The sequence below is a fragment of the Notothenia rossii genome (assembly GCF_949606895.1).
Source record: "Notothenia rossii genome assembly, chromosome: 2".
In the NCBI taxonomy this organism is placed as follows: Eukaryota; Metazoa; Chordata; class Actinopteri; order Perciformes; family Nototheniidae; genus Notothenia; species Notothenia rossii.
In genome coordinates, this window is record NC_136904.1 from 46,148,764 (window position 1) to 46,175,929 (window position 27,166).

General features: G+C 41.9%; 2 protein-coding genes across 4 annotated transcripts; one reads left to right on the forward strand and one right to left on the reverse strand.

Moving 5' to 3' along the window:
* Nucleotides 1-22,199, forward strand: LOC307028608 (proteasome subunit beta type-3-like). Its single transcript, XM_079663779.1, has 4 exons — nt 1-84; nt 20,901-21,085; nt 21,444-21,551; nt 21,653-22,199. The coding sequence occupies exons 1-4, from the start codon at nt 82-84 to the stop codon at nt 21,870-21,872; spliced, it is 516 nt and encodes a 171-aa protein (XP_079519905.1). The 5' UTR covers nt 1-81; the 3' UTR covers nt 21,873-22,199.
* On the reverse strand, nt 22,149-26,950 carry LOC307028607 (uncharacterized protein). Of its 3 annotated transcripts, none has more exons than XM_079663777.1 (4): nt 26,513-26,950; nt 26,100-26,281; nt 23,501-24,508; nt 22,149-23,257 (listed from the first exon to the last, which is right to left on the reverse strand). In XM_079663777.1, the coding sequence occupies exons 3-4, from the start codon at nt 23,649-23,651 to the stop codon at nt 22,428-22,430; spliced, it is 981 nt and encodes a 326-aa protein (XP_079519903.1). In that variant the 5' UTR covers nt 23,652-24,508; nt 26,100-26,281; nt 26,513-26,950; the 3' UTR covers nt 22,149-22,427. The 3 variants fall into 3 exon arrangements, with proteins under 3 accessions (XP_079519903.1, XP_079519904.1, XP_079519902.1); XM_079663778.1 differs by having other exon boundaries at nt 23,501-23,757; nt 23,899-24,508; nt 26,100-26,950; XM_079663776.1 differs by having other exon boundaries at nt 26,100-26,950.
* Nucleotides 26,951-27,166: the final 216 nt, after the last annotated feature.

Genomic DNA, 27,166 nt, shown 5'->3' on the forward strand with positions numbered 1-27,166 from the left:
TATGAAGGACACCGACTATGTCAAACAATTAAATTAACCTGCACGCCGCAGATATCGTGAAAAAATCACAACACACTCACAATGGTAAGAGCACCAGACATTAGATCACATGCCAATGTGTTTTTAGGTAAATGGTCAAATGTAACTAGTATTTAAAGAGCCTGTGACACGAACCCAACAACTGTTGTGCAATGAAATAGTGGGCTACTAGTAATCTCGAACCGTCAGTTTAAAAAAGAAAAAGCGATACCGTTCCGATAAATATCAATAATTTCGAACATCGCGGGAAAATTCCTTCGACTCATTTTGAGGTTTTGGGGGAAGCCGGAAGTGACGTCAATGCGGGAACGCTTCACTGTGCGGCGAGAGAGCCAAACACGGACAAAGTGTGTTGTCATGCGTAGAAATGGTGAATTACTGAGTTTAGGCACGTTAATAACGTTTTAATGAAGTTGACTACAGTATATTTATATTTGTCAGTGCTTTCATGTCAATTCGGCGAACATAAACATAAATGATCGTGGTGAAGATGATGATTAAATTAGGATTAAAAATCGGTAGTGTTAGAAATTAAAATCAATGTTTTAATGGGGAAATGTAGTTTAAACATGCCGTCAGTTTTAATGCTCTTTTATACTGAAAAACCAGAAATTCTTGTGTACAAGCAGTTAAGCTTTTATTCTGAAAATCCTTCATCTCCGGTTAGCATTTAGCATGTGGCTAATATACGATTTCCTGAAGAGGTGAATTTAGTAGCGAAATGATATGGAGTGGTGCAAACCGAAGCCTACTGATTTAACACTACAACTATAGATGTCGAGATACTACCATGCTGAATATTAAATGAAGGTACAGTTTATTTGAATACATTATTGTTTACAGACATGTGACAACATCCGGAATGACCGGAAACCAAACGAGCCGAGAAGTATTGTTTAGAGTATTGATTACAGCGTTTAGAATGTGTTAAATGAAAAGTGATGAAAGAGAATATGAGGAGAAACGGCATGTTAAGCATATTGAATGTGAAAAGAACCTATCCTCTGTTTAAATGCAATAACGGACATTGGAGACGAGGCGAGCCGGCTTGCGGGGAGGAGCCAGCAGACGATATATAAACAGCACCGGAGGAGAGATCCGCTCTCTTCTCTTCCCTATCGAGGAGAGCCAGATCACAGCTGTTTGTCTGACTGAACAATATTCTGTCTGTAACACTACCGCGCCTTTTTAAATTAAAGTACCCAATTGAACTTTCACAGAGACTCCATTTAGTCTCCTATTTTAAAGCTTCTCTCCTGGTCGGGAGAATAACGAACACAGTTAACAATCTGGTGACCCCGACGTGATCCCGCTGACCGAGGAGAGAAAACCAACCGGCTGTTTCCTGGAGACGCTTGCAGCCATTCGACACACAAGAGCTCAAATCAATCGGTAAGAAGATGCCTGTTATGACAAAGATTCTTCACTAGTTAAACTAGGCAAAGTTAGATTTGTGTGTTTGATGGCAGCCGGCTGATCCTGAAAATAGCTGTGCATTTTAATGTTAAAACAACCCAAATTGATAAAATAATCACTCTAAAACCACGAGGCGTTGTTTTGTCACAAGCAGGGTGAGTTCACACTTTCTTTTGTTCCATTAACACTGCATGCTATTAACCACGTGTGGGTGTTGAATTTTAAATATATAGTGTGTGGACATTGTACTTCGGATAGGTGCCTTGCTGCTTTCACATGGGTGTCTCTTGTTACGTTAATAGTTAGTTAGCCTATGACGTAAGGGTATATAGCCCATTTGACGATTTTTTGTTAAGATCTGGAGACATAGCGAATCGGTTAAGGGCCGAGTAAGTGAAAACCAGCGGGGCATAGTGAATCAACTAAGGGTTAAGACCGAAGTCAGTGCTTTAAAGAAAGTCCTTTTCAAGAAAGGCTTGGTTAAGGTCTAAGCCTTTATCAGTGGTTAAAACTGTTCTGTTTAAAAAAAGATATTGCGGGTGGGTTACGGTAATCGGAGTTACAGCAGCAGTGCAGTAATAAGACGACGGTCTATTATCAGTGGCTGATAGGTCTCCATATTAGTCCCAGTTTGGCGTGTCCAAATAGCAACAGTTAACCATAGTCGACTATAAAGTCAAATATTACGTGAACAGGTTTATAGCTAGTGCGTAAGGGTTCCTAACTTTAAGTGATGATATCAATAAGATAAAGCCCATAGTCGACTATAAAGTCAAATATTACGTGAACAGGTTTATAGCTAGTGCGTAAGGGTTCCTAACTTTAAGTGATGATATCAATAAGATAAAGCCCATTTTTTTCATAGTAAGCTAGTTAGAAATGTTGTTATTTTAAACTAAGTGTTTTTTTGGCTTGGATTTCAGGGTTTATAATACCACACCAGTGGTTTACTTTGTTACGGTTCCTTTAAAGATCACCTCGCCATTGTTTAAACTCCCACCTGAGAGCCGCATGGACAAATCTCTTTGTCTACAGGTCAGAGTGCGAAATAATCGGGTGCCATCTTGTTTACACCCCACATGTGGAAAAACAAAGACAGGGCAATCGCCATTTCGTGAAATGCAAATTCAATTTGCTCCTTTTGCTTTGAATTTGCATTTACACAGAGCATCCACCAATTAGAAGTAGCAGAGTAGAACATTTAGCAGACTATTTTTGTAATTATGAGAAGGATACAGATTACAAGTGATGTTGTTCCCCCACACAGAAAACTATTGTGTCCACACAACTAGTGAGGTCAAGATGTGACGGAGCGACAGAGACTGGCCCAACATTTTCCAGCCAGTACATAGATAGACCCCGTCAGAAGACCGGGGCTGTGTTTAAAGGGGAACTTCATTTATTCTTAGCCAGAAGTGCAGTTTTTAATCAAACAATTATGTGATTTATGGAGTCAGATTACATTTTTCTCATAAACACAATTTTATAATCGGTCTGAAGTGTCTGTTTTAAGGCATGAGCCGCAGATTAAATAACATAACACTGATGAAGAAGTTGTAGGGTTTTTACAACAGTTTCAAGAATCAGTCTTTATTTATTTATTCTTGAGTAACTTTACTGATTTATAGTGTAGTGCGTAAGGCAATATCTCATTATGAGTGAGGAGCACCAGCCCTTCATGCAGGTCACCCTCTGTGAGAATAGTTCATATTTTCCCTCCAGTTTGGAGACAGATTATTTTATCATATGTTAGTTAAGCAGTGTCAACCAATCCTCTAATCCTAGAATTATTGAGACGCATTAGCAACACCAGGGGTATTGTTTTTCGCAGCAACGATGATGCATAATACCATGACAAAAGCCATTATTGAAACAAAGCCATTATTGAAACAAGTAAACTATTAGAAGTGCTAATGGGAAATGTTTTGTGAATATGCATTTATGCCATCAGAAAGCCATACATCATATGATATTTTTGTACGCCTTGTGGGTACACGGAGAAGTTATATTTATTTAATGCAACGTTATGGGTTTTACATGTTCTGTTCATAATAGGGTAATCATTGCAATATTAATTGAGCACTTTATGCTCAAAGGAGGGAGTGTCATGATTATACAGATATGTTGATTTCAGTGACGTAGTTAATAAATAATAACATGTAGTCAACAATAGGTCATAAAACAACAAGAGGTATGCCAAAGCTTGGGCCTTCTCCAAGGAGGGAGTGGTCCAGTTTTAGATATTAGACAAATAGAAGTGGATGAATATGTCAGAACTCTGAGTAATATTATGCAAGTTTTGTCTACACAGCAGGCTAGGAAAACTACAGAGAACCAGACGAGACACCAGAAGAGACTCCTGTTCGGCCAGGTGATTGGGTGAGGGTGAAAGTTCACAAAAGACAGTGGGCTCATCCCCGGTGGACGGAAGCGTGAAAGGTTGTAACAAACTTCACACGCGCTCCGGTTTAAAGGTAAAGAAAAAGGAGCAAATTGACACCACCTCACACATTGTCACCCTTCACTGGCAACTTCCAGAACATTATTGGGAGTTAGGACTGATTTGGCAGAGCTGGAACAAAACAATAAATAGAAATAAGATAAAGATAGAAACAGCTCAAAAGACAAATTGTCTATAGATTTTTATAGATTGTACATTAATGTGAAAACCTATTTTTTTGTTTTACATCTGAAAAAGAGTCCAATTTTTTGTATGTTATTTTTGGACTCATTATTTAAATTCTGTAACGGACACAACCAGGGATAAAATAGAGATGATGACGAGAACAAAGCCAAACCAATTGTGGGGTCCCCTAGGGATAAGAGTACACAGGCTACTAACCCACAAGTACAGCTTTGTACGTACAAACTCTATGAACAACATTTCCTAGCAGACAGTGGCGACATTGCAGATATGTCCAGTCACCAAAGTTACTTATGTTCTAAATAACAGTGAGATTTAAAGTGATGGAGAAAATATGGAGACGTTCTTTTATAGTGTGTGAAATATGTGGTGCTTGAAGCATCTAGGTATTTAAATGTATGGAAGAAAGTGGTTTCCTGAAAGAGTTAATTGGAGTAAACATGTTACAGTGGGTGAAAACAATGTTTAGTGATATGGTACAATTATTAGAAGACATTAACTGGGCTTAGATGACATTTAACATCAAAGAAAGATAGTATGGTTAGGAAAATGGAGTGGGAAAGATTGGATTTATTTTACCTCAGTGTGTTAGAATTAACTATAGATAATGCGTCCCGAGATCTCTCTCTCTCTCTCTCCACCTGTCAGAACGCTACGACCCCATCGTCCAAGCAGACAAAAGACCTCACCACGGAAGACTCCTCCTCCTCCATCGAACAGACAGAGAAACAGAGCTGAACCAACAATGACAAGACTTTATCCAGAAACATCTCCACCTGAGGAATCCAGAACTACAGGTGACATAAAAGGCACACTCTCATCGGTCCCCCACAGGACATGAAGTTCCAAGCTGAGCCACAAGATTTGGACACAAGAGCAGAGTGTGGGACATGAGAGCAGAATACGCCCTCCATGCAACAAAGTAGAGACTGTAAAGGAGGAGATGAAAAGCAAAGCAGATGGGACACTGAAGAGAGTTACAGCGGAAGGATCCAAGCGCAGAGGAGAAGGTGGACGGAGAAGAGGACAGGACGGAGGAGTTGGCATGGTCCGGCAGAACGTGAGGGGGTCGTGGCTTGACAACCAGAGGGGGAGAGAAGGAAAACGGGAGTGAGTGAGTTTACACATAAACACACTTATTCACCAACGAGAAATACGTAAAGAAAAAGGTTTATTAGCCATGAATTAATCAATTGGTGAATTTATAAAGAAAGAAAGAGGAAACTATTAAATAACCCTAAAAACACACTGAGGGTAGAACATATTATTCAATCTTTTCATCATATGAACAAATTATTCTTTAAGAGTTTTTTTTATTCATGTGTGAATATGGGTAAGATTGAATTTGTTACAGTATAGACCTACAGTTTAAAGGGATGGTTTTAGTAACCACTCTATAAAAGTAGACAAATCTTTATTTGTATGGAAAATGTTAAAGGTAGAGCTAGTACCAAGCCAAAGATAGTATTCCAATCTAGAGTATTGATATCTCCATTGTAGCATGGTTATTACCTCAGGAGGGAAGATTAAGGTGGAAATAACAGTTGTTTTTTGTCCAAGATGTAGAGTTTTAAAAAGACAAAAGAGAGATTGCACATTTTAATTAAAAAAAACTAATATAATTGGGAGTAATACATGCGGGCCTTGGATCACTCATTGTGATGGTGCATATTTTACAACAAATATCGTTCAGGGAGAAGGGGTCGCTCGACCCACCATGCAGATGTTTTAAATCTTACTTGCAGCTTCAGAGGGAGCGCACGACACCAGAGTATGAGTTTTAAAAGACAAGCGCCACCAGCTCCTAAAGGTCATCCATTCAATCAGTGATGACCTGACTTTTAGAGATGTTATTTAAAGGAGAAACATATCTGCCATAGGTGTAAATTCCTGAATTGAACTGCAAACCATTAATGAAATGACTTCTGTTTTAAAGTTCTTGTTAAAGGAGGGAGTAATTATCACATGCTCTAGCACCCAAGGCACTGTTAAAGGGGTTAGCATAGCTATTTAAGTAGACCAGAATTGAAGATAAATTAGTATAATGCGTTATTGATATTCCACTGGTTCTCACACCATTTCAGGGACTTTATCACTGCATTAGAACAGACCACCCAAAGGTAATGAGAAGGAACTTTTAAGTGATGAAACTCTACAACTGTTGTAACTGACCAAAATCTTCTCCCAGAAATGACTGTCTAGAATGCCGTATCCCAGAGTAGAACGTACCGATTGATCACGACGGCCCCTTCTAGAGAACATATTACTTTCATACCTTAAATGGTATGAAAGGAGGGAGGGTAAATTTCTCATGAGGAGATAATTACAAATGCTAGCAGAACAAGACGACCAACCCCCGTATTCAGATGTTGATACACAATGATGAGTTAGTTTAAATGATATGGATGTTCGGAGATGAGATTGATCAATGAATGTCCAGCTGATGTGATTCTTTACATTATGAAATCATGTGAAGAAGTGAGCAAAATAAAATGCTAAAATGGAGTGAATCCATTTCAATTTACTTTACACTATTCCAAGATAGTTTATTTTTATTTTTCAATTTACTTTGCCAATCCAAGATATTTTATTTTATTCTTTGTTTACTTTATACTATTCTAATATGGTGGATCTCATGTTGTAAAAATCATTGCTATTCTAAAATGGTTTATTTCTTTTCACTTTGTAAAAACAAGTGCCTTAACACTGAGCCAGGCGCGCCGGATTCATTTTAGAATTGGGGGGGCCAAAAAAAGTGCGTGTGTATGGCCCAATCCCAAACTACGCCCTAGACACTCCCCCTCCGTGACGGAGTGAACTCCGTGGAGTGACACATGAGGCTCCCTCCTGTCAGATGGAGGGAGTAAATACAGCGGCAAGCTTTGGGACAAACTCCCCTCTCTCCGGCAGAAACAGGAAATGCCGTAACGGCTACAACGGTTTCAAATCAGCATCTCTTTGACAAAAAATGTAAATGAATAACTCAAATAAAACTCCAAACATCTTTAATTGTGTTACTTTTTTGTAAAGCTCTTAGTTTTAAACCTGATGTTTATAAGCTTCTTAGTGTTTGCAACAGTCTGTAAATATAGGCTACACAATTTTATAATAAAATGCACACATTCACCTTTTTCTAGACTAAACACAGGTATGATCCTAAGTAAAAAAAAAAATGAGGTTATCATGAGGTTGTTAACATCGCAATGTATCACTATCGTTTAGTGGTTTTGCAAAGAATTAACCACTCTGTTTTTGTACCATTCTGCGTTGAAGTACCTTCTCTTTGCCCAAATAATCTACTAGCGGTCTCCTTTTTTCTGATAGTTAGCTGTACAGCTTTAACCGCCTCAATGTCCCGACAGCAAACCTCCATGCAGTTGGAACCAGCCTGTTTCGGTTCAACAACGGCGGCGGTGGGGTCGGCGGCGGTTTTGACAGTTTCTGCGGCCGCAGACTAGAGCTGCTGCTTTTGGGTTCATCTGGCTTCGCTGTTTGAAGAAGGTCCAGCCTCCGGAGATGTGGTAGTCAGGGATGTGACCTTCCAGTTGTTAAATTTAAGTTTAGATTGACCGTATTTAGTTTTCTTCTGCGCTGGTTCTTCTGACATGTTTGCAAGTGTATATATTCTTTATATCTCTAGGTTAACGGCTGACACACACAGCAGAACAACGTAACAAATAAAGTAAACAACGTAACAAATAAACAAATCTAAGCTTTTTTTATTGGTTGTAATTTACATGGATACATTTGAATGGTGTGACAATGTCCTATTTGATTGGGTTAAAATGTACATATTCTTCCTGTTATGTCTGCCTGCTTTATTTTACCTAATGCAAAGTGACCTGCTCCATCGAAATCGTTCGCATTGACCCGAAGACACATTTTGATTCCTAGCTTTCTAATGAGATCAGGATTGTTTTTGTACTCCAAATATTAAGCAAAATATGCCACATTATATAATGACTGTTACAGAGTCATCGTTTTGAGAAAAAGGCCTTTAAAGTGTTTCTCTTCTCTGGAATCCATCGATCTGATTTATTATTAGCGGAGCAAATGATCAAAAATACTACGGAGGGAAGATATTTTCGTTTGGATTACTGCACTCACGGGAAACACCGGCTGTTGTTATGCCTGTTGTAACGTTAAATTACTCAGTTCTCCGCTTGTAATTATGCCATTACAAACTTCAAACCTGTATTTATCATCTGCATTTGCCGAAACAAGTTGAATATTCTGAAAGCCAAGACTTTGTTTATTTGAAATCAGATGAAAACGAACTGTAACGGACCCTGCCGTGTTATCTATGATTACTATGCCTTACATTCATAATTTCAGCGGGAGGGAGGGGGAGCGGCGCTGCGGAAGAGCAGAGTGGCCAGTGAGAGGCGAGCTGTGGTCTTCCCTTTACAAGCTTAAAAAATGCGTGTAGCTAATGAGATTGAATATATATAACAATACAAAATAACAAAATATACACAGCTAGATCAGATCGCGTTTTAGATGCGACTTTAGAGTAGAGGGGAATTATTGAAACGGGATCTGTACAGTGTTCCGCGCCGCGTGTAGGAATACGTGTGTGTTTGTGTATTTTTGCGTTTGTGTGTATTGTGTTTGTTTCCCGGGGAAAAGACTCACGAGAGGCTGTTGTTATGCCTGCAGTGACGTTAAATTACTCCGTTCTCCGCTTATAATTATTCCGTTACAAGCTTCAAAGTTGTAGGCCTATTTATCATCTGAATTTGCCGAAACAAGTTTAATGTACTGAAAGCCAAGACTTTTCTTATTTGAAATCAGATAAAAACAAACTGTAACGGACCCTGCCGTGTTATCTATGATTACTATAGGCCTACACCTTACATTCATAATTTCAGCGGGAGGGAGGGGGAGCGGCGCTGAGGAACAGCAGAGTGGCGAGTGAGAGCTGTCATCTTCCCTTTACAAGCTTCAAACATGCCTGAAGCTAGTGAGACTGAATATAACAATCAAAAATAACAAAATGTACACAGCTAGATCAGATCGCGTTTTAGATGCGACTTTAGAGTAGAGGGGAATTATTGAAACGGGATTTGTACAGTTTTCCGCGGCATCTGCTGCTGCGAAAATGTGGGGCAGGGCTGAAAAGTGGGGGGGCCAATGGCCCCCTGGCCCCCCTGCTTCCGGCGCCCTTGCACTGAGCGTGGTATGAGAACGGTTTCTGTGAAAGGAGGGAGGAAGAAATGTTCTGATACCAAGCCATTGCTGCTATTTTGAAGAATGATATTGAATGTAAACACTAGAAGTTATGCACAAGGGAAAACTTTTATGTTTGAACACAGACAAGAATTTATTTTGTATTTTTGTAAAGCCGGCTGTAAAACCATTCCATTTGATTGTATGTTTGTTAATATGAGATATGTAATATGCAAAGTTCAGATGAAGAACTCATTGATTTCAGTATTATACACACCTTTTAGGTGTGTAAGGAGGGACTGTTAGAAATTAAAATCAATGTTTTAATGGGGAAATGTAGTTTAAACATGCCGTCAGTTTTAATGCTCTTTTATACTGAAAAACCAGAAATTCTTGTGTACAAGCAGTTAAGCTTTTATTCTGAAAATCCTTCATCTCCGGTTAGCATTTAGCATGTGGCTAATATACGATTTCCTGAAGAGGTGAATTTAGTAGCGAAATGATATGGAGTGGTGCAAACCGAAGCCTACTGATTTAACACTACAACTATAGATGTCGAGATACTACCATGCTGAATATTAAATGAAGGTACAGTTTATTTGAATACATTATTGTTTACAGACGAGAGTAGCATGTGACAACATCCGGAATGACCGGAAACCAAACGAGCCGAGAAGTATTGTTTAGAGTATTGATTACAGCGTTTAGAATGTGTTAAATGAAAAGTGATGAAAGAGAATATGAGGAGAAACGGCGTGTTAAGCATATATTGAATGTGAAAAGAACCTATCCTCTGTTTAAATGCAATAACGGACATTGGAGACGAGGCGAGCCGGCTTGCGGGGAGGAGCCGGCAGACGATATATAAACAGCACCGGAGGAGAGATCCGCTCTCTTCTCTTCCCTATCGAGGAGAGCCAGATCACAGCTGTTTGTCTGACGGAACAATATTCTGTCTGTAACACTACCGCGCCTTTTTAAATTAAAGTACCCAATTGAACTTTCACAGAGACTCCATTTAGTCTCCTATTTTAAAGTTTATCTCCTGGTCGAGAGAATAACGAACACAGTTAACAATCTGGTGACCCCGACGTGATCCCGCTGACCGAGGAGAGAAAACCAACCGGCTGTTTCCTGGAGACGCTTGCAGCCATTCGACACACAAGAGCTCAAATCAATCGGTAAGAAGATGCCTGTTATGACAAAGATTCTTCACTAGTTAAACTAGGCAAAGTTAGATTTGTGTGTTTGATGGCAGCCGGCTGATCCTGAAAATAGCTGTGCATTTTAATGTTAAAACAACCCAAATTGATAAAATAATCACTCTAAAACCACGAGGCGTTGTTTTGTCACAAGCAGGGTGAGTTCACACTTTCTTTTGTTCCATTAACCCTGCATGCTATTAACCACGTGTGGGTGTTGAATTTTAAATATATAGTGTGTGGACATTGTACTTCGGATAGGTGCCTTGCTGCTTTCACATGGGTGTCTCTTGTTACGTTAATAGTTAGTTAGCCTATGACGTAAGGGTATATAGCCCATTTGACGATTTTTTGTTAAGATCTGGAGACATAGCGAATCGGTTAAGGGCCGAGTAAGTGAAAACCAGCGGGGCATAGTGAATCAACTAAGGGTTAAGACCGAAGTCAGTGCTTTAAAGAAAGTCCTTTTTAAGAAAGGCTTGGTTAAGGTCTAAGCCTTTATCAGTGGTTAAAACTGTTCTGTTTAAAAAAAAGATATTGCGGGTGGGTTACGGTAATCGGAGTTACAGCAGCAGTGCAGTAATAAGACGACGGTCTATTATCAGTGGCTGATAGGTCTCCATATTAGTCCCAGTTTGGCGTGTCCAAATAGCAACAGTTAACCATAGTCGACTATAAAGTCAAATATTACGTGAACAGGTTTATAGCTAGTGCGTAAGGGTTCCTAACTTTAAGTGATGATATCAATAAGATAAAGCCCATAGTCGACTATAAAGTCAAATATTACGTGAACAGGTTTATAGCTAGTGCGTAAGGGTTCCTAACTTTAAGTGATGATATCAATAAGATAAAGCCCATTTTTTTCATAGTAAGCTAGTTAGAAATGTTGTTATTTTAAACTAAGTGTTTTTTTGGCTTGGATTTCAGGGTTTATAATACCACACCAGTGGTTTACTTTGTTACGGTTCCTTTAAAGATCACCTCGCCATTGTTTAAACTCCCACCTGAGAGCCGCATGGACAAATCTCTTTGTCTACAGGTCAGAGTGCGAAATAATCGGGTGCCATCTTGTTTACACCCCACATGTGGAAAAACAAAGACAGGGCAATCGCCATTTCGTGAAATGCAAATTCAATTTGCTCCTTTTGTTTTGAATTTGCATTTACACAGAGCATCCACCAATTAGAAGTAGCAGAGTAGAACATTTAGCAGACTATTTTTGTAATTATGAGAAGGATACAGATTACAAGTGATGTTGTTCCCCCACACAGAAAACTATTGTGTCCACACAACTAGTGAGGTCAAGATGTGACGGAGCGACAGAGACTGGCCCAACATTTTCCAGCCAGTACATAGATGGAGACGAGGCGAGCCGGCTTGCGGGGAGGAGCCAGCAGACGATATATAAACAGCACCGGAGGAGAGATCCGCTCTCTTCTCTTCCCTATCGAGGAGAGCCAGATCACAGCTGTTTGTCTGACGGAACAATATTCTGTCTGTAACACTACCGCGCCTTTTTAAATTAAAGTACCCAATTGAACTTTCACAGAGACTCCATTTAGTCTCCTATTTTAAAGCTTCTCTCCTGGTCGGGAGAATAACGAACACAGTTAACAGTAGTGAGAGCTGCTGAATTTCCTCCCGTCGGATGTGATATAAAAACAAATCGATATTTTTTGTAAACTCAAGTGGATGAAACTACATTTATTAGTGCTTTCATGTCAATTCGGCGAACATATGATACATTAAATGATCGTGAGGATGATGATGTAAAAATATTTTGTTTGAGCCGGTCTGCATTTCCTGATGAGAAAACAAACCTTAGCTTTTCGTAGTTGCAGTCAGTGGTGTAGTGGGCGTTGGACGCGGGCGTACGCCGCACCCCCACTTATTTGAAGCATGATTTCTTTTTTTAATAGTCTAATACATCTAAAATCATTGCCAGTGTTATCAGTTGCAAGTGTGTGTTTGTTGTAATAATGACGAAAACATAATAGGCAGATTTCACAGTAATTATAATAAAAACGTAGCTCAAGCATTTATGCAACTTGATTTGAAGCGTGTGTGTGTGAGGCAGAACTGTGTGTGTAGGGTGACCAGGTGTCCCGCACTGTGCGGGACTGCACACACAGCATTTTTATTATTTGTCCCGCGTCCCACACATTGAGACTATTGTAGAAGTTGTCGATACTTCTTAATACATGCATGTGTGTATGTACAAGGATGTACAATGTCTGTGTGGTGAAATCCGTGTTGCTTTCCGTAGTGATCTGGTGTTCATCTTTGCTCAATGTGAAAATTCCCATGTCCACGCATGCCCGAAATCCCAGTAGTGGCTGCACATCTTTGTTCACTATGAAGAAAGGCAACGAATGGTGCTGCTCCTTTAACCAGCAAGGCAGTGTGGCCAGGCCTTTGGTCTCAATCCTGCTTCCTCCATAAGCAACAAGGTTTATAGCAGTCTCTTGCTTCACAAGTTGCTCGCCATTGGTCACTTGTGTGAACGCTTCTTGAGACAACACATTGCATTTAGCTCCTGTGTCAACTTTCATTTCAGTTGGTATGCCATTAATGTGAATTGTAACAAATCCTTCTTCTTTGTCTTTAGCTTGAGGATTAACACTATCAACATGTCTTTCGATATCTACGCCATCCACGTAGAACGTGTCTTCTCTGTGTGTTGTGGGCTCTTCCACTGTTACTTCATGTACAGACTGGTTAAAATTATTTCTATTTGAATGACTGTAGCTGCGTGGTTTAGACTTGCAGCATTTTTTGTAGTGATTCACTTTTTCACAGTTGTGGCACTTTTGCCCGAAAGCTGGACACTTTTCTCGCATAGCTGCATGGCTGCCTCCGCAATTATTACAGTTAGAGATGCTCTGGGAGTGAGCGAGTGACTGTGGCTTTGGCTGATATCTTCTGCTAGAAACAGGTCTCACTGCATCAACACTGGTAGCTTGAACGGCTAACGTCCTGCTGCTTTCCTCTGTCATTTCGTGTATACGGCAGACAGAAACAGCTTTAGCAAGTGTCAGTTCACTGTCTCTCAACAGAGTTTTTCTTAAAGAGTCATTGATTATGCCACATACTATTCTGTCACAGATTAGTTCCTCAGCTAAGTCTCCAAAATGGCAACTTTTAGCTTTTATCTTCAGATCACTGATGAATGACTCAATGCTTTCACCTTGCTTCTGATTTCTTGAATGAAACCTGTGCCTTTCCATTATTTTGTTATGTTGAGGGTTGCATATTTCTCTGAATTTCCGTATCAAACAGTCCGGGTCCTCCCTTGATTCAGCTGGGGAGATCACTGCACCGTCGGGGCCTGGCGCGCGCACTTCAGCTGCATACATAAAGGATCGTTCACGTTCAATGGCTTCTGGTCCAGCAAGATTGAGGAGGATGTAAGCCTTAGTCCTGGCAGCCTTGTCTGGGTGCGCTGCGGCGATGAAGATTTCATATTCCCTCTCAAAGATCCGCCAGCTCTCCGCGACGTTTCCTTCAAACATAACAGGGTCCGGACGGCGAAATCCATCCGCCATTGTAGCTGGGGCTAGCTTCAGCCAGCTAGTTAGCGTTAGCACGGTCCGTGGAAAAGAAATTCTCCAGACGAGGAGAGGCTCGTGCCGTCTTCTGACACCATGTAGAAGTTGTCGATACTTCTTAATACATGCATGTGTGTATGTACAAGGAATACACAATGCATAGGCAAGTGGTGGCTTTATTTATGACCACAGCATGAACAGTGAACATGTACGTTGCATGCCGACTAACAACTGAATGCCTATTATCTTAACACGTCACCGGGTGGCGCACCATCTACGGTGGCCTGCAAAGGACAAACTTAATCATATGAGAATGATCTACATTCCTTCTCTTTAGCTGATGTTTCTATCTGAAAGTAAATAACATTTAAGGCAGAGGATATTGAACATTCCTTTAGCATTTGGTGACACAAACAATAAACCATTACTAAATACCTTACCAGGTAACAGGAAAAGGAAATGACTAAACATATCACTTTAACAAGATTGTCCAACAGTGTTACTGCACATATTTAGGGTTTGGTTTGCATGTGCGACCTGATCGTGTTATGTATGGTGTGTCACTGTTGTTGCAAGGGAAATTTGATGTGTGTCTTGGTAGTGAAGGGGAACTGTTCTGTGTCAGCCTGCTGTTTCTCTCAGGTGTTTGTGGTGTGTGGGGTACACAGTCCATCATAGAGGGGTCAGTGTTTTGAGGGTCGAAATCTTGAGGCTGCTGTTGCTGGAGCAACGGCTCGAGAACAGGAATGATGTGACGACGATTCCGTCTGTATGAAGTCCCGTTGGCTTGGATTATGTAAGAGCGTGGTTTCTCGCTCACGTCCTTGACAACGCCAAGCCGATCATATCCTTTTGGGGTCTGCATCCTGATCACTTGTCCCTCTGCCAGGGGTTTTAGAGGAGAACTTGAGATGTCATAGTGGCGCTTTAAGATGAGCCGCTTGTTGAGGAGTTGTGTTCTGATTAGTTGTGCATCTTTTGGGTTTGGCTGTAACAGTTTGGTGCTCACAGGGATGGCTGCACGTGTTTGTCGCGACATCAGGCGTTCAGCAGGAGAGCCTAACGTCAGATCACGGGGAATGTTTCTGAGATTTACCAGGTTGAGGAAGACATCTGTGCCATCTCTGTGTGAACGTTCCATCAGCTGCTTTGCACTGCGAACTGCTCTCTCTGCTAGTCCGTTTGACTGTGGGTATTCAGGACTGCTGGTGATGTGAACAAAGTCCCACTGTTTTGCAAAGTCCTTGAAATGCTGACTGGCGTACTGTCCAGCATTATCAGAGATGAGTGTGTGTGGTGTGCCGAAAACAGAGAAATGTCTCTTTAATTTAGTTATCACAGTTGATGAGGTCACATCCCGGAGAAGGTCGATTTCAAACCAGCCAGAGTATGAGTCAACCAGCACCTGATACCGTTTTCCATGCCACTCAAAGATGTCTGTTGCCACTGTGGACCATGGGAGATCTGGCACAGGATGAAGCTGGAGGGGCTCCTTTTGCTGATGGGATCTGGTGCTGTTGCACACCGCACATGAAAGCAACTCCTCAGTGATGTCTCTAGACATTTCTGGCCAAAAGATGATGCTTCTTGCTCTGCGTTTGGTTGCTTCAATGCCGGGGTGCCCTCTGTGCACTATTTTGATGTACTCTCTGTGCAGGGATTGAGGAATGACAGTTTTGTGGCCTTTCATGACAATTCCCTCTTCTACTGTCATTTCATCTCTGTAGGGAAAGAAGAGACGGACAGCAGGTTGGAGCTGATTCTGTCGGATGGGCCATCCTCTATTAATGACTGCACTGAGGGCTTGCAGATCTTCGTCCTCTGCTGTGTGCTTTCTGAGTTCTTCCAAGCGGGCTGTGGAGATGTAGCTCACAGACATAACTTCATAAGCATCATTTTCAGCAGGGCTTTGAGATGTTTGTGTGGTTGGGGCACGTGAAAGTGTGTCTGCTACATACATATACTTGCCCTTTTTGTACACCAAACTGATGTCGTAGCTCTGCAGCCGGAGTAACATTCTCTGCAGACGGGCAGGGGCTGTGTGGATGGGCTTCTTTAAGATAGTCACTAAAGGTTGGTGGTCAGTCTCCACCACTACAGGCTTTCCATACACATAGTCTTTGAATTTTGTACAGGCAAACACGACAGCTAGCAGTTCTTTTTCAATTTGTGCATACCTTGTCTCTGTGTCAGTGAGGGTGCGTGATGCAAACGCTACTGGCCTGCCATCTTGCATGCACGCTGCTCCAAGTCCGTAGCACGACGCATCACAGGTGAGCGTGACTGGTCTTCTGACATCATAGTATGACAGGACAGGTGGACTTGATAAGCATGATCTAAGAAGGTCAAATGCATCCTGATGCTGCTGGAACCAACACCATGCAGTGTCCTTGTGGATGAGTTTTCTCAGTGGTGCTGCGATGTCGCTGAAGTTCGGGATGAACTTGCCGAGGTAGTTAACCATACCGAGGAAACGCTGTAGTGAGACAACGTCTGTGGGGACTGGCATGTTAGTGATTGCATCTGTCTTAGAAGGGTCTGCCTTTAGGCCTTCACTTGTGAAAATGTGACCTACATATCCTACATGATCCAAGCGAAACTTGCACTTGGCTGGATTCAGCTTTAGGTTGACTTCTCTCACTCGTTCCAGCACCTTCTTGAGGTTGGCATCATGCTCAGCAACTCCGCGGCCAGCAATGATGATGTCGTCAACGATGACAGAACATGGGTAACCTGCAAATAGCTGTTCCATCGAGCGTTGAAATACCTCACTAGCAGAGCTAATGCCGAAGGGCATCCTTAGGAATCTGTACCGCCCAAATGGAGTACTGAAGGTCGTCAACATGGAGGATTTCTTGTCGAGACGTATCTGCCAGAAGGAGCTTTTAGCATCTAGCACAGAAAACACTTTTGCTCCTGACATCTGTGCTGCAACTTCTTCTACTGTTCTCATAGGGTGATGTGGTCTTTTCAGCGCTGTGTTGAGGTCTTGTGGATTGATACACAATCTTATTTCCTGCTTGTCTTTTTTGTGTGCTGCCACCATAGATGAGACCCAGTCTGTGGGCTCAGTAACTGGTATAATGACACCTATGTTTTGCATGCGGTTAAGTTCAGCTTTAACTCTGTCTTGCATTGCAATAGGAATGCGGTGGGCAGGTCTAACCACAGGTTGTACACTAGGATCAACTGTCATGGAGTAAGTGATTGGTAGTTCTCCAAGTTCATCATCAAACAGGTCTTTGTACTGCATGAGTGTCTGTGTGGTGAAATCCGTGTTGCTTTCCGTAGTGATCTGGTGTTCATCTTTGCTCAATGTGAAAATTCCCATGTCCACGCATGCCCGAAATCCCAGTAGTGGCTGCACATCTTTGTTCACTATGAAGAAAGGCAACGAATGGTGCTGCTCCTTTAACCAGCAAGGCAGTGTGGCCAGGCCTTTGGTCTCAATCCTGCTTCCTCCATAAGCAACAAGGTTTATAGCAGTCTCTTGCTTCACAAGTTGCTCGCCATTGGTCACTTGTGTGAACGCTTCTTGAGACAACACATTGCATTTAGCTCCTGTGTCAACTTTCATTTCAGTTGGTATGCCATTAATGTGAATTGTAACAAATCCTTCTTCTTTGTCTTTAGCTTGAGGATTAACACTATCAACATGTCTTTCGATATCTACGCCATCCACGTAGAACGTGTCTTCTCTGTGTGTTGTGGGCTCTTCCACTGTTACTTCATGTACAGACTGGTTAAAATTATTTCTATTTGAATGACTGTAGCTGCGTGGTTTAGACTTGCAGCATTTTTTGTAGTGATTCACTTTTTCACAGTTGTGGCACTTTTGCCCGAAAGCTGGACACTTTTCTCGCATAGCTGCATGGCTGCCTCCGCAATTATTACAGTTAGAGATGCTCTGGGAGTGAGCGAGTGACTGTGGCTTTGGCTGATATCTTCTGCTAGAAACAGGTCTCACTGCATCAACACTGGTAGCTTGAACGGCTAACGTCCTGCTGCTTTCCTCTGTCATTTCGTGTATACGGCAGACAGAAACAGCTTTAGCAAGTGTCAGTTCACTGTCTCTCAACAGAGTTTTTCTTAAAGAGTCATTGATTATGCCACATACTATTCTGTCACAGATTAGTTCCTCAGCTAAGTCTCCAAAATGGCAACTTTTAGCTTTTATCTTCAGATCACTGATGAATGACTCAATGCTTTCACCTTGCTTCTGATTTCTTGAATGAAACCTGTGCCTTTCCATTATTTTGTTATGTTGAGGGTTGCATATTTCTCTGAATTTCCGTATCAAACAGTCCGGGTCCTCCCTTGATTCAGCTGGGGAGATCACTGCACCGTCGGGGCCTGGCGCGCGCACTTCAGCTGCATACATAAAGGATCGTTCACGTTCAATGGCTTCTGGTCCAGCAAGATTGAGGAGGATGTAAGCCTTAGTCCTGGCAGCCTTGTCTGGGTGCGCTGCGGCGATGAAGATTTCATATTCCCTCTCAAAGATCCGCCAGCTCTCCGCGACGTTTCCTTCAAACATAACAGGGTCCGGACGGCGAAATCCATCCGCCATTGTAGCTGGGGCTAGCTTCAGCCAGCTAGTTAGCGTTAGCACGGTCCGTGGAAAAGAAATTCTCCAGACGAGGAGAGGCTCGTGCCGTCTTCTGACACCATGTAGAAGTTGTCGATACTTCTTAATACATGCATGTGTGTATGTACAAGGAATACACAATGCATAGGCAAGTGGTGGCTTTATTTATGACCACAGCATGAACAGTGAACATGTACGTTGCATGCCGACTAACAACTGAATGCCTATTATCTTAACACGTCACCGGGTGGCGCACCATCTACGGTGGCCTGCAAAGGACAAACTTAATCATATGAGAATGATCTACAACTATGTCCCGCATTTGAGTGATAGTCGCGCAGAAAGGCCGGATCGGTTCGCTGACAGCCGGCACCGCCCTTTATTATTATATTGTCTAAACGGCATCATGTAAATTGCGCTGACAGGCGAAACAGAGGTCCCCAAGCCCCCCCCCCCCCCGTTGACAGTTCACGTCCATAGTGTCTCCCGTCCACCCACCACCCCGTCCACCCAGTTAAACATCCCCACTACACCACTGGTTGTAGTAGTACACCAACATGGATTAAACGTGTTTTTTTTTACCACAATGTTGGGGAAATTAATGGATAAAATGCACGGATTATTATTATTATTATTATTATTATTATTATTCCCACTCCGATCGGGACACTAGGTCCACCGTTTCCCCGCAGCGAGGCTCCCCCCGTTGACAGTTTACGTGGGCTGGGCTGGGTGCAGTGGCGGACTGGCCGATGGGCCGGTACCGAAGTGGGCCGGTCAGATAAGTCACTAGCACATCCCCCACTCCCCCCGTTGACAATTTACTAGTTGTACCGAAGTGGGCCGGTCGAGAGTCCCGGGCTGATTTTTAGTCCCAGTCCACCACTGGCTACATGACCGTATGATCGCCCATATTTACGCACCTAATTCCTAAACTTCTAACAGATACAAAATAAACCGATCCTTCAGCCTCATATGAGCTCTCAGACACGTTCAAAATTAAACTGTCATCGCTGTCTGAGCTTGCTGCTGTGTGCGCCATCGTGCGTTTACATGCAGATGCTGGGATCCTGAACGGTGCAGCTGGAGCGCTGTGCCCGCATTGACGTCACCCATAATTTGGCGGGACTTGAAGAATCCCTGAGAAGATCCAGGAAATGGTCAACATTGAAGGGCAGATTAATGGTTATCAAAGTACAAATATCCAAAATCAGTTCAGTAACGGTTTTCAAGGGGACAATAATTACTCAAATTGATGGGTTTGGATGATGGGGGAAAATCGTGTCACAGGCTCTTTAAGGGTAACAGTTACAAGAGATGGCTAAGCTAATGTTGGTAGCCAGCTACCTTATAGACTTCTCCATCCTGCTTAAACTTAGCAAATATTCAATGAAAACATATTTTAAGTTTGGGGTGGCAAGTAACTTCAATCTCACAACTCTAAACGTTTCAATATATTCAATGTTGTAGTTAATTATACAAAACATTTCATTGTGATGGTAGCCGGGGCATAGCTGCAATGCTAAATACTTAGCTTACCTAGCTGCACACGAGCTAACGTTGTGTCTTGTAGGCTAACTTAACTGTTACAATCATTCCCCGAATTCACTTTAATGGCATTATGATTCAATAAATCCGGTTCACTTAAAGGGCTGATGTTGCGTTTGGGTCAACATCAGCTAACGTTTGGTTAATTAGACATTGCTAGTTTGGTTAGATATAGCTTCAACCTACTAAGCTAGTCAGCAATTTGTTAATGTGAGTCCACTGACAGCAGACAACTGCAACAACTTCAACAACCCAGCAACGAGGTTTCACTATACATCATTACATTTAAACATGTATAACGCGGGATAATAAAGACTTTGGTTCAATAATAATGTTCTACAACTACACTTTTTATTTTATCTTACTTTTATTTCTTTTGATCGTTGAAATGATTTTAGATGAACGTTATGCTCCATGTTTACACATTTGGGTGGTTGGAAATAACCCTGAGTCATGTTTTTGGTCCTTAAATGAAATACATAGATTTCAGTCATTTATTTTGAGGACAACATTATTCAGTATCTTATTTGCATGTTGCAAATAATACATATTCTTAGGATATTCTTTACATGTTATGCTGTATAGAAGGGCCTCAACTTAAACTTAATTTTTATTTTAATGAATGTGCTTAAAAATGAGCTTTATGTTTAAATAGTTTGATTTGTCACTTAATCAGTTGTTTGATCTATCAATGGTTTAAGCTCTGACTAACTTAACTCTTCTTACGTTTCTCCTTCTTCATCCAGTCTATTATGTCCTATAACGGAGGGGCCGTAATGGCCATGCGAGGGAAGAACTGTGTGGCGATAGCAGCGGACCGGAGGTTTGGCATCCAGGCTCAGATGGTCACCACAGACTTCCAGAAGATCTTCCCCATGGGAGATAAGCTGTATATTGGGCTGGCAGGACTGGCCACTGATGTTCAGACAGTGTGAGTGTGTAGACCTCCACCTTGTTCTCTCAAAGTGGCTAAACAGTTGTGAACACCAGGGTACTATGATGACAGGATTGATTTACAACTCTATAAAGCTACAACTCTCAGATCTAGACTCAGTAAGACTTCTCATTTAGAGAAAGCCTGGAGTGTCAAGTACAATACTAAACCTATAATGTTTATACCAACAACAAAAGTGTTGTAGTTGAATAGTATTACTATGCATTCTAATAAATAGGGGAGAAAACGTTATTAGAAATTCTGCTATCCATAGCTTTGAAATAAGTTAGATTTGTGATGACTGAATTCAATGTAAATATCTGAGGATTGATGGACGTCTTTGCCTTGTGTGTAGATCCCAGAGGCTTAAATTCAGACTGAACCTGTACGAGCTGAAGGAGGGTCGCCAGATCAAGCCCAAGACCTTCATGAGCATGGTGTCCAACCTGTTGTACGAGAAGAGGTGAGTGCACTGAACTTAATATAGACCCATGTCCACATTTAAGCTGCTTACAGTAGGCACAAATACCTGCATAAATGGTAAATATGTCATGCTCTCATCAGGTTTGGGCCATACTACATCGAGCCTGTGATCGCCGGAATAGATCCGAAAACCTCCGAACCATTCATCTGCTCCTTGGATCTGATTGGCTGCCCCATGGTGACAGAAGACTTTGTTGTGAGCGGAAGTTGTGGTTCTCTCCTTGTTGCATTATTATTTGCACAGTGGCAGCTCTTTAACCTGCATTACAGCACCTTCATATTCACTGACCACACTCACTAGAGGAAGTAGGGCTGTGTGATATATTGCTATTGTAAAAAAGATGTTTACTGAAAAGATTAAATGATACTAAGAAGACTGAATAATACATGGTTTCTTATTTACATTTACAATAACCCTCAATGGCCATACATGGGAGCATCACCAGACCAATTGTCATCTCTAGAATATTGTTGAATGAATTAAGCCTGAATGTAGATGAAAGTTGTATATTGATTAGGGCTACACAATTTACAACACACAAAAAGATGTTTACTGAAAAGACTTGAACACAAGATGTTTGAACACAAAAAGATGTTTACTGAAAAGATTAAATGATACTGAATAATACATGGTTTCTTATTTACAAGACTACAGCTCCATGACTTTACTCCAATGGGACGACAGACACTGACAGATTAGACAAGGCACAGCAAATAACCCCAATCTTGTCAATTAATGCTAGTGCCTCACCTGGTTTTGTTAGCATGTGCTCTATGGGCACAGCCCTGCTTTGCAGAATCTGATATTTTCTTCTGACTAATCCTATGACTCTTTCGACATGAATACGCACATTAGCTATTTTTCTTGTCTCTTCCACCTCGTATGCTGACAGCTGACTTTTCCCCTGGTGAATGCAGGCATCTTTAGTGAAGCACAGTAAAATCCCACACTATCGCCAATATCGAACCCACGGTCTGCTAGGACAATATCTCCAGGTAACAGGTTTTTTAGGAGCCCACTCTGTATTGTGATCTGTTTATCACTAACTCTTCCTCCCCAGGCACAAGATATGTAAGTGACATAGCCTTGGGGAGCAACACCAATCAGAAATGTAACAGTATGGTGATGCTTGTAGTTGGACCATGTTTGTGCTCTAGCTAGTAAATTAGAGGGCCTCTCAATAAAAACTTCAAAACAGTCAACAATCACAGCAACTCTACATCCAAATGCCTGTATGAATCCCATTGGCATTGTAGCTTGAAGTACATGTCGTTCTGGCCACTCAATTATAAATTCTGTACTCTCATGAAGTATGTCAATTAACTTATGCCAAATTCTAGAAGCAGTGGAGAGAGAGATGTTGAACCTGAAAGCCAAATCTTTCAGAGGGAGATTTAGTCTCAGCCTCAGCAAAACTAAAATGAACTGTTCAAATTTGGAGAGCACAGACATAGGGCCACAGGAGATGTAGGGCTCGCACAGTTGAAAAACCTGAAGTAAAACTAAGAAGTTGGGGAGCCCGGTGTAAAACTTTGTCTTCTCTTCGTTGTTCTCAAAGGACTCCTGGTTGAACTTTGTGTCCAGTGCCTTTGTCCGAAGATCTCCCAGCTCTGTTGTGTTCTGTCTCAGAACATCCTCCATCCTCTCGATGTCCTCCATCGTTAAATCAGTCTGGCATCCTGCATCTGCATACAATATAGCAGTAGCAAGCATAATTAGTTATTTAAAATAGTCAAATATGTATGTGAATTGTTGTGATGTTATCTTTTTGACAACCTTTTTACACACATGCAAGTTCTCTGTTCCAATTATTGCAGATTCTCAAGTTAGTACTCTATTTTCTAAACCTAAACCTAATTCAAAGTTTGCATTGATTTTCTGACAATCACATTTGTAATATTTAATAATAATGCTGGTGGTTAATTTACCTTGTTGGTCATTTAATATCCCACTGGTGTCCTCTGGTTGTGGGCTGTCAGACGGGGGCTGCGTCGGTTCTGGGCTCTCGGTTGTCTGCAGGAGATCCAACAAAGCCTCTGCACATTCTGATTGTCTTTGTTGGTCTTCCTTGAGCTCCATCCTCTGCTCTCGTCAAAGAGATGCCTCTGATCTGGGCTTACTTGTTGTGTGGTAACCGAGGCTAACAGTGGGAGCCCAGTCTACCGACTCAACGTCACCCAAAGCGCTAGGGCACCCAAAAAGTCCCAACAAAGTCCATATTAGACTACAGGTAACTTAAACATGATCAGTATTACTAAGTACATAAGCATTTAACCACAACCCAATAATACATAAACAAAGCCACAAAAACCAAGTTAGCTAATACCTCTGATGAAGTGGTCGCTGCACACACGTGCATTAGACGACTCTGCTCCTCCCGACCGCAGATGTAGGTTTGAAAGCCATTTTTTCCGGCGTTCTTCGATTAGCTTCTTAAATTGCTCAGCTTTATGGACGACAACCTTCGGCACTCGGTAAAACTTCTTGTTTTTCTCTCGGCCGGATCGATTGGAACAACCGTAAACTACACAACACACCGGCATTTTCACAATGGTAACAGCAGCTAGATCCTCTGTATAAAAATTACTTCCTGACCTCCAATGGAATTTCGCGCCAAAGCAACGCAGCGGTGTGACGTCTAGTGAAACCAAGCTATAGAGGGGCAGACAACCGGCTTGCACATTTACATTTCAATCTTGAACAATGAACAGCGGTAGACAGTATCTAATTTAGTATCATCATCCTGTGCTTCACCGGAGTCCTTTGAGCGCTGAGTGTGCTTGGCCTCTCTCCGAGCGGTGCCGGTGTGGTGCAGATGGTGAATTCTGCCAGGGGAGTGCAGGGCTCAGCATCAAAGTGTAAGGACTCCTCGTGGTGCTGGTCGAGGTTTCACTGCTGGTGCCACCGGGGGTTGATTCTGCAGCCACCGGACGTTCCTTAATTTTTAAAAAATAAATTCACAGTTAGTTGGATTTAATACCATGGCTTCTTAAAACTGTTTACTAAGCATTCAAAACAATACCCTGAAATGTGTGTGCCATTAGTTTGGGGTGTGGTCAAGTGTGAGAGGTACATTGTAGACACATTGTGATGGCTCTATTCAGATGCTAAAGACATACTTCTAGAAGATTCAGAACACTCAGTGCATGACATTAAGGATTTTGGGAGATGGCCCTGTGGGCCATCTAAGCTAATTTACAGATGGCCCTGAGCCCAATAGAGATTGCCCTGATAAATGCGCGTGGACGGAATGGCACGAAGGGTTTGGGGTGCCTCCCCCTAGAAAATTTAGATTTTTGCAGGTCTTAGATGCTGTCTGGTGCATTCTCTCGACTGAATTATAAGATGCACCACCACAATATTATATTGTACAATTTCAATTTTATTCTTCATTTCACTTGTTTGTTTGTTCTTGTTTGTGTTTGCTCGCTTGCATGCCCTGCATAGCTATAAGAAATACTTAAGTTTCCATCTGATGAAGGCAAATGCCTTCCCAGATGTAAAAAAGTAGAAAACATTACATTCAGTTATAACTGCCAAAACAAACATTATTTACACTATTATGGCCCCTGTTAAAAATGTTTGTAATGTTATCTACTGTAAGTTGGTCGAATGAATGCCTCCTCATCCGGAAGCTGACCGAGCAGCAGTCGAGCATCCGCGAAGGACACAAAATGGCGACGTCAGAGCCGGCAAATCTAAATCTCTTCCGTCAAAATAATTTCCCTTTAGTGCAATACCGCTTCAGTTGCGCCAATAGGGCTGCGCTATACTTTGTGGCCTCACCCAGTTGCATAGCGACACTTATTGTTTAGGTGTCTTTTAATAAGCAGGTAGTCACATCATTAGCTAGAACTAGCTAGATCTGATCAATATGGACATAAACGCGAGTGAAGTCTAATCTGACGGGAGAGAGAGATCAGCTGCTGCTGACGAGTCGACACGCAGCTCTGCATGATCACATGCAGCGGTGAGCGGACAAAACACACACTTCAGGTTAGAATATCACACGTAGCTATTTTAATTACCTCTCAAACTACCTAAACTAGTTATAGATATGTTTAGTTTTACTGTCGGGTCACTCATTACTGGATCCGCGAGCTGCATGATACTGGCATAATAGATTGCCCGATCGGGCAACCAGCAGGTGAGGCTTCATTGCCCGAGCTAAATACTAGATGGCCCCGGGCCATCGGGCAGCCCTTAATGTCGAGCCCTGACACTACAAAATATAATCAAGACATATTTTATCATGTATTATTATAGATTAAGATAAAAGCGTGATTGATCCCATGGTGAATTTCATAAGCTACCCAGCAGTATATCATGTAATTTCAATTAGCTCCTCCTTTACCAGCTGCAACATTAAGGTGATGAGCACATCAATAATTATAATACAATAATATATATATATTATTCTGTTATTGTTATATTTACCACTGTAACAACCCAATGAATGAAAATAATGTTTTTGTAAATGAAAGAAGCAAGAAACACTTATTTGTACTCAACAAATAAAATAGTTACAGTGATGGTGAGGTTCGAAGTACTCTCCTTCCTTCTTGTGTAGGGCTCTAAAAACTGCAGCCTGGTCAGGATCCACTGCTGTCTGCCAGTCCTTTGTGCTTCACAACTACCTGAAGGGGCAAGTTTCCTGTACCGGGTGTACTGGGTTCGTATCGAATCCCACTTGTTCCTCAGCTCTTTCTCTGAAGCACACAAATAAACGATGTAAGCATTGTGGCTAGTTAGCATGTCCAATTCATATCTATATGCAGTGCCAAACTGTCCAGCTAGCAACAGCTAGCAACAAGATAACAACAAAACACAAGGTTGAAATAACAAATTATATTTCACGTTAACGTCACCGTACGCTGGCAAACAATAAAAAGCCAACAGTATCTGCTAAAGAGCTCAATGGATGAAAAAGATAATCTTACCCGAGAAACCAAGTTGCGTTTCAATCTCTCGCCAGAGTCCGGTTTTCACTACTCGGTTCGAGTACCTTTTCTCTGTGATGTCGTACAGAGCTGGCCTGGATCAAGGTGATGACCAGGTCTTCGTTTCCGTCATTCCAGATCGCCATGATGAGATGAAAATACAGTCTGTGTGTGCCTTCTTAAATCGTTTGTTTACGTCCCTCACTTCCGTTTCGCTTCTCATGCACTGATTCGCTAGCTGAACAGCCAATCAGAGTGATTGCTTGGTCAGGCAGTCCAAATAAGGCGTGTGTCGTTGCCGACGGTGGGGGACACACCAAATTGAGTTTGGGCGACAGTACACGCTTTGTCTTCCGACTAACGAAAACGGCCAAAATAGGCCTGGTGTGTCAGGGCCTTAACACACAACCTCCCGACAAGCCCGCCTTAACCTGCCATCAGGCCTTAAACAACAAATCAAAGTCATTTATAGCCTCGGCAGGCTCTGTGATCACGCACGCACGCACGCACGCACGCACGCACGCACGCACGCACACACACACACACACACACACACACACACACACACACACACACACACACACACACACACCACTAATTGAGCACCATGAACAGCAACATATGCCAGGTATCAGTAGATGAGAATGATCATTA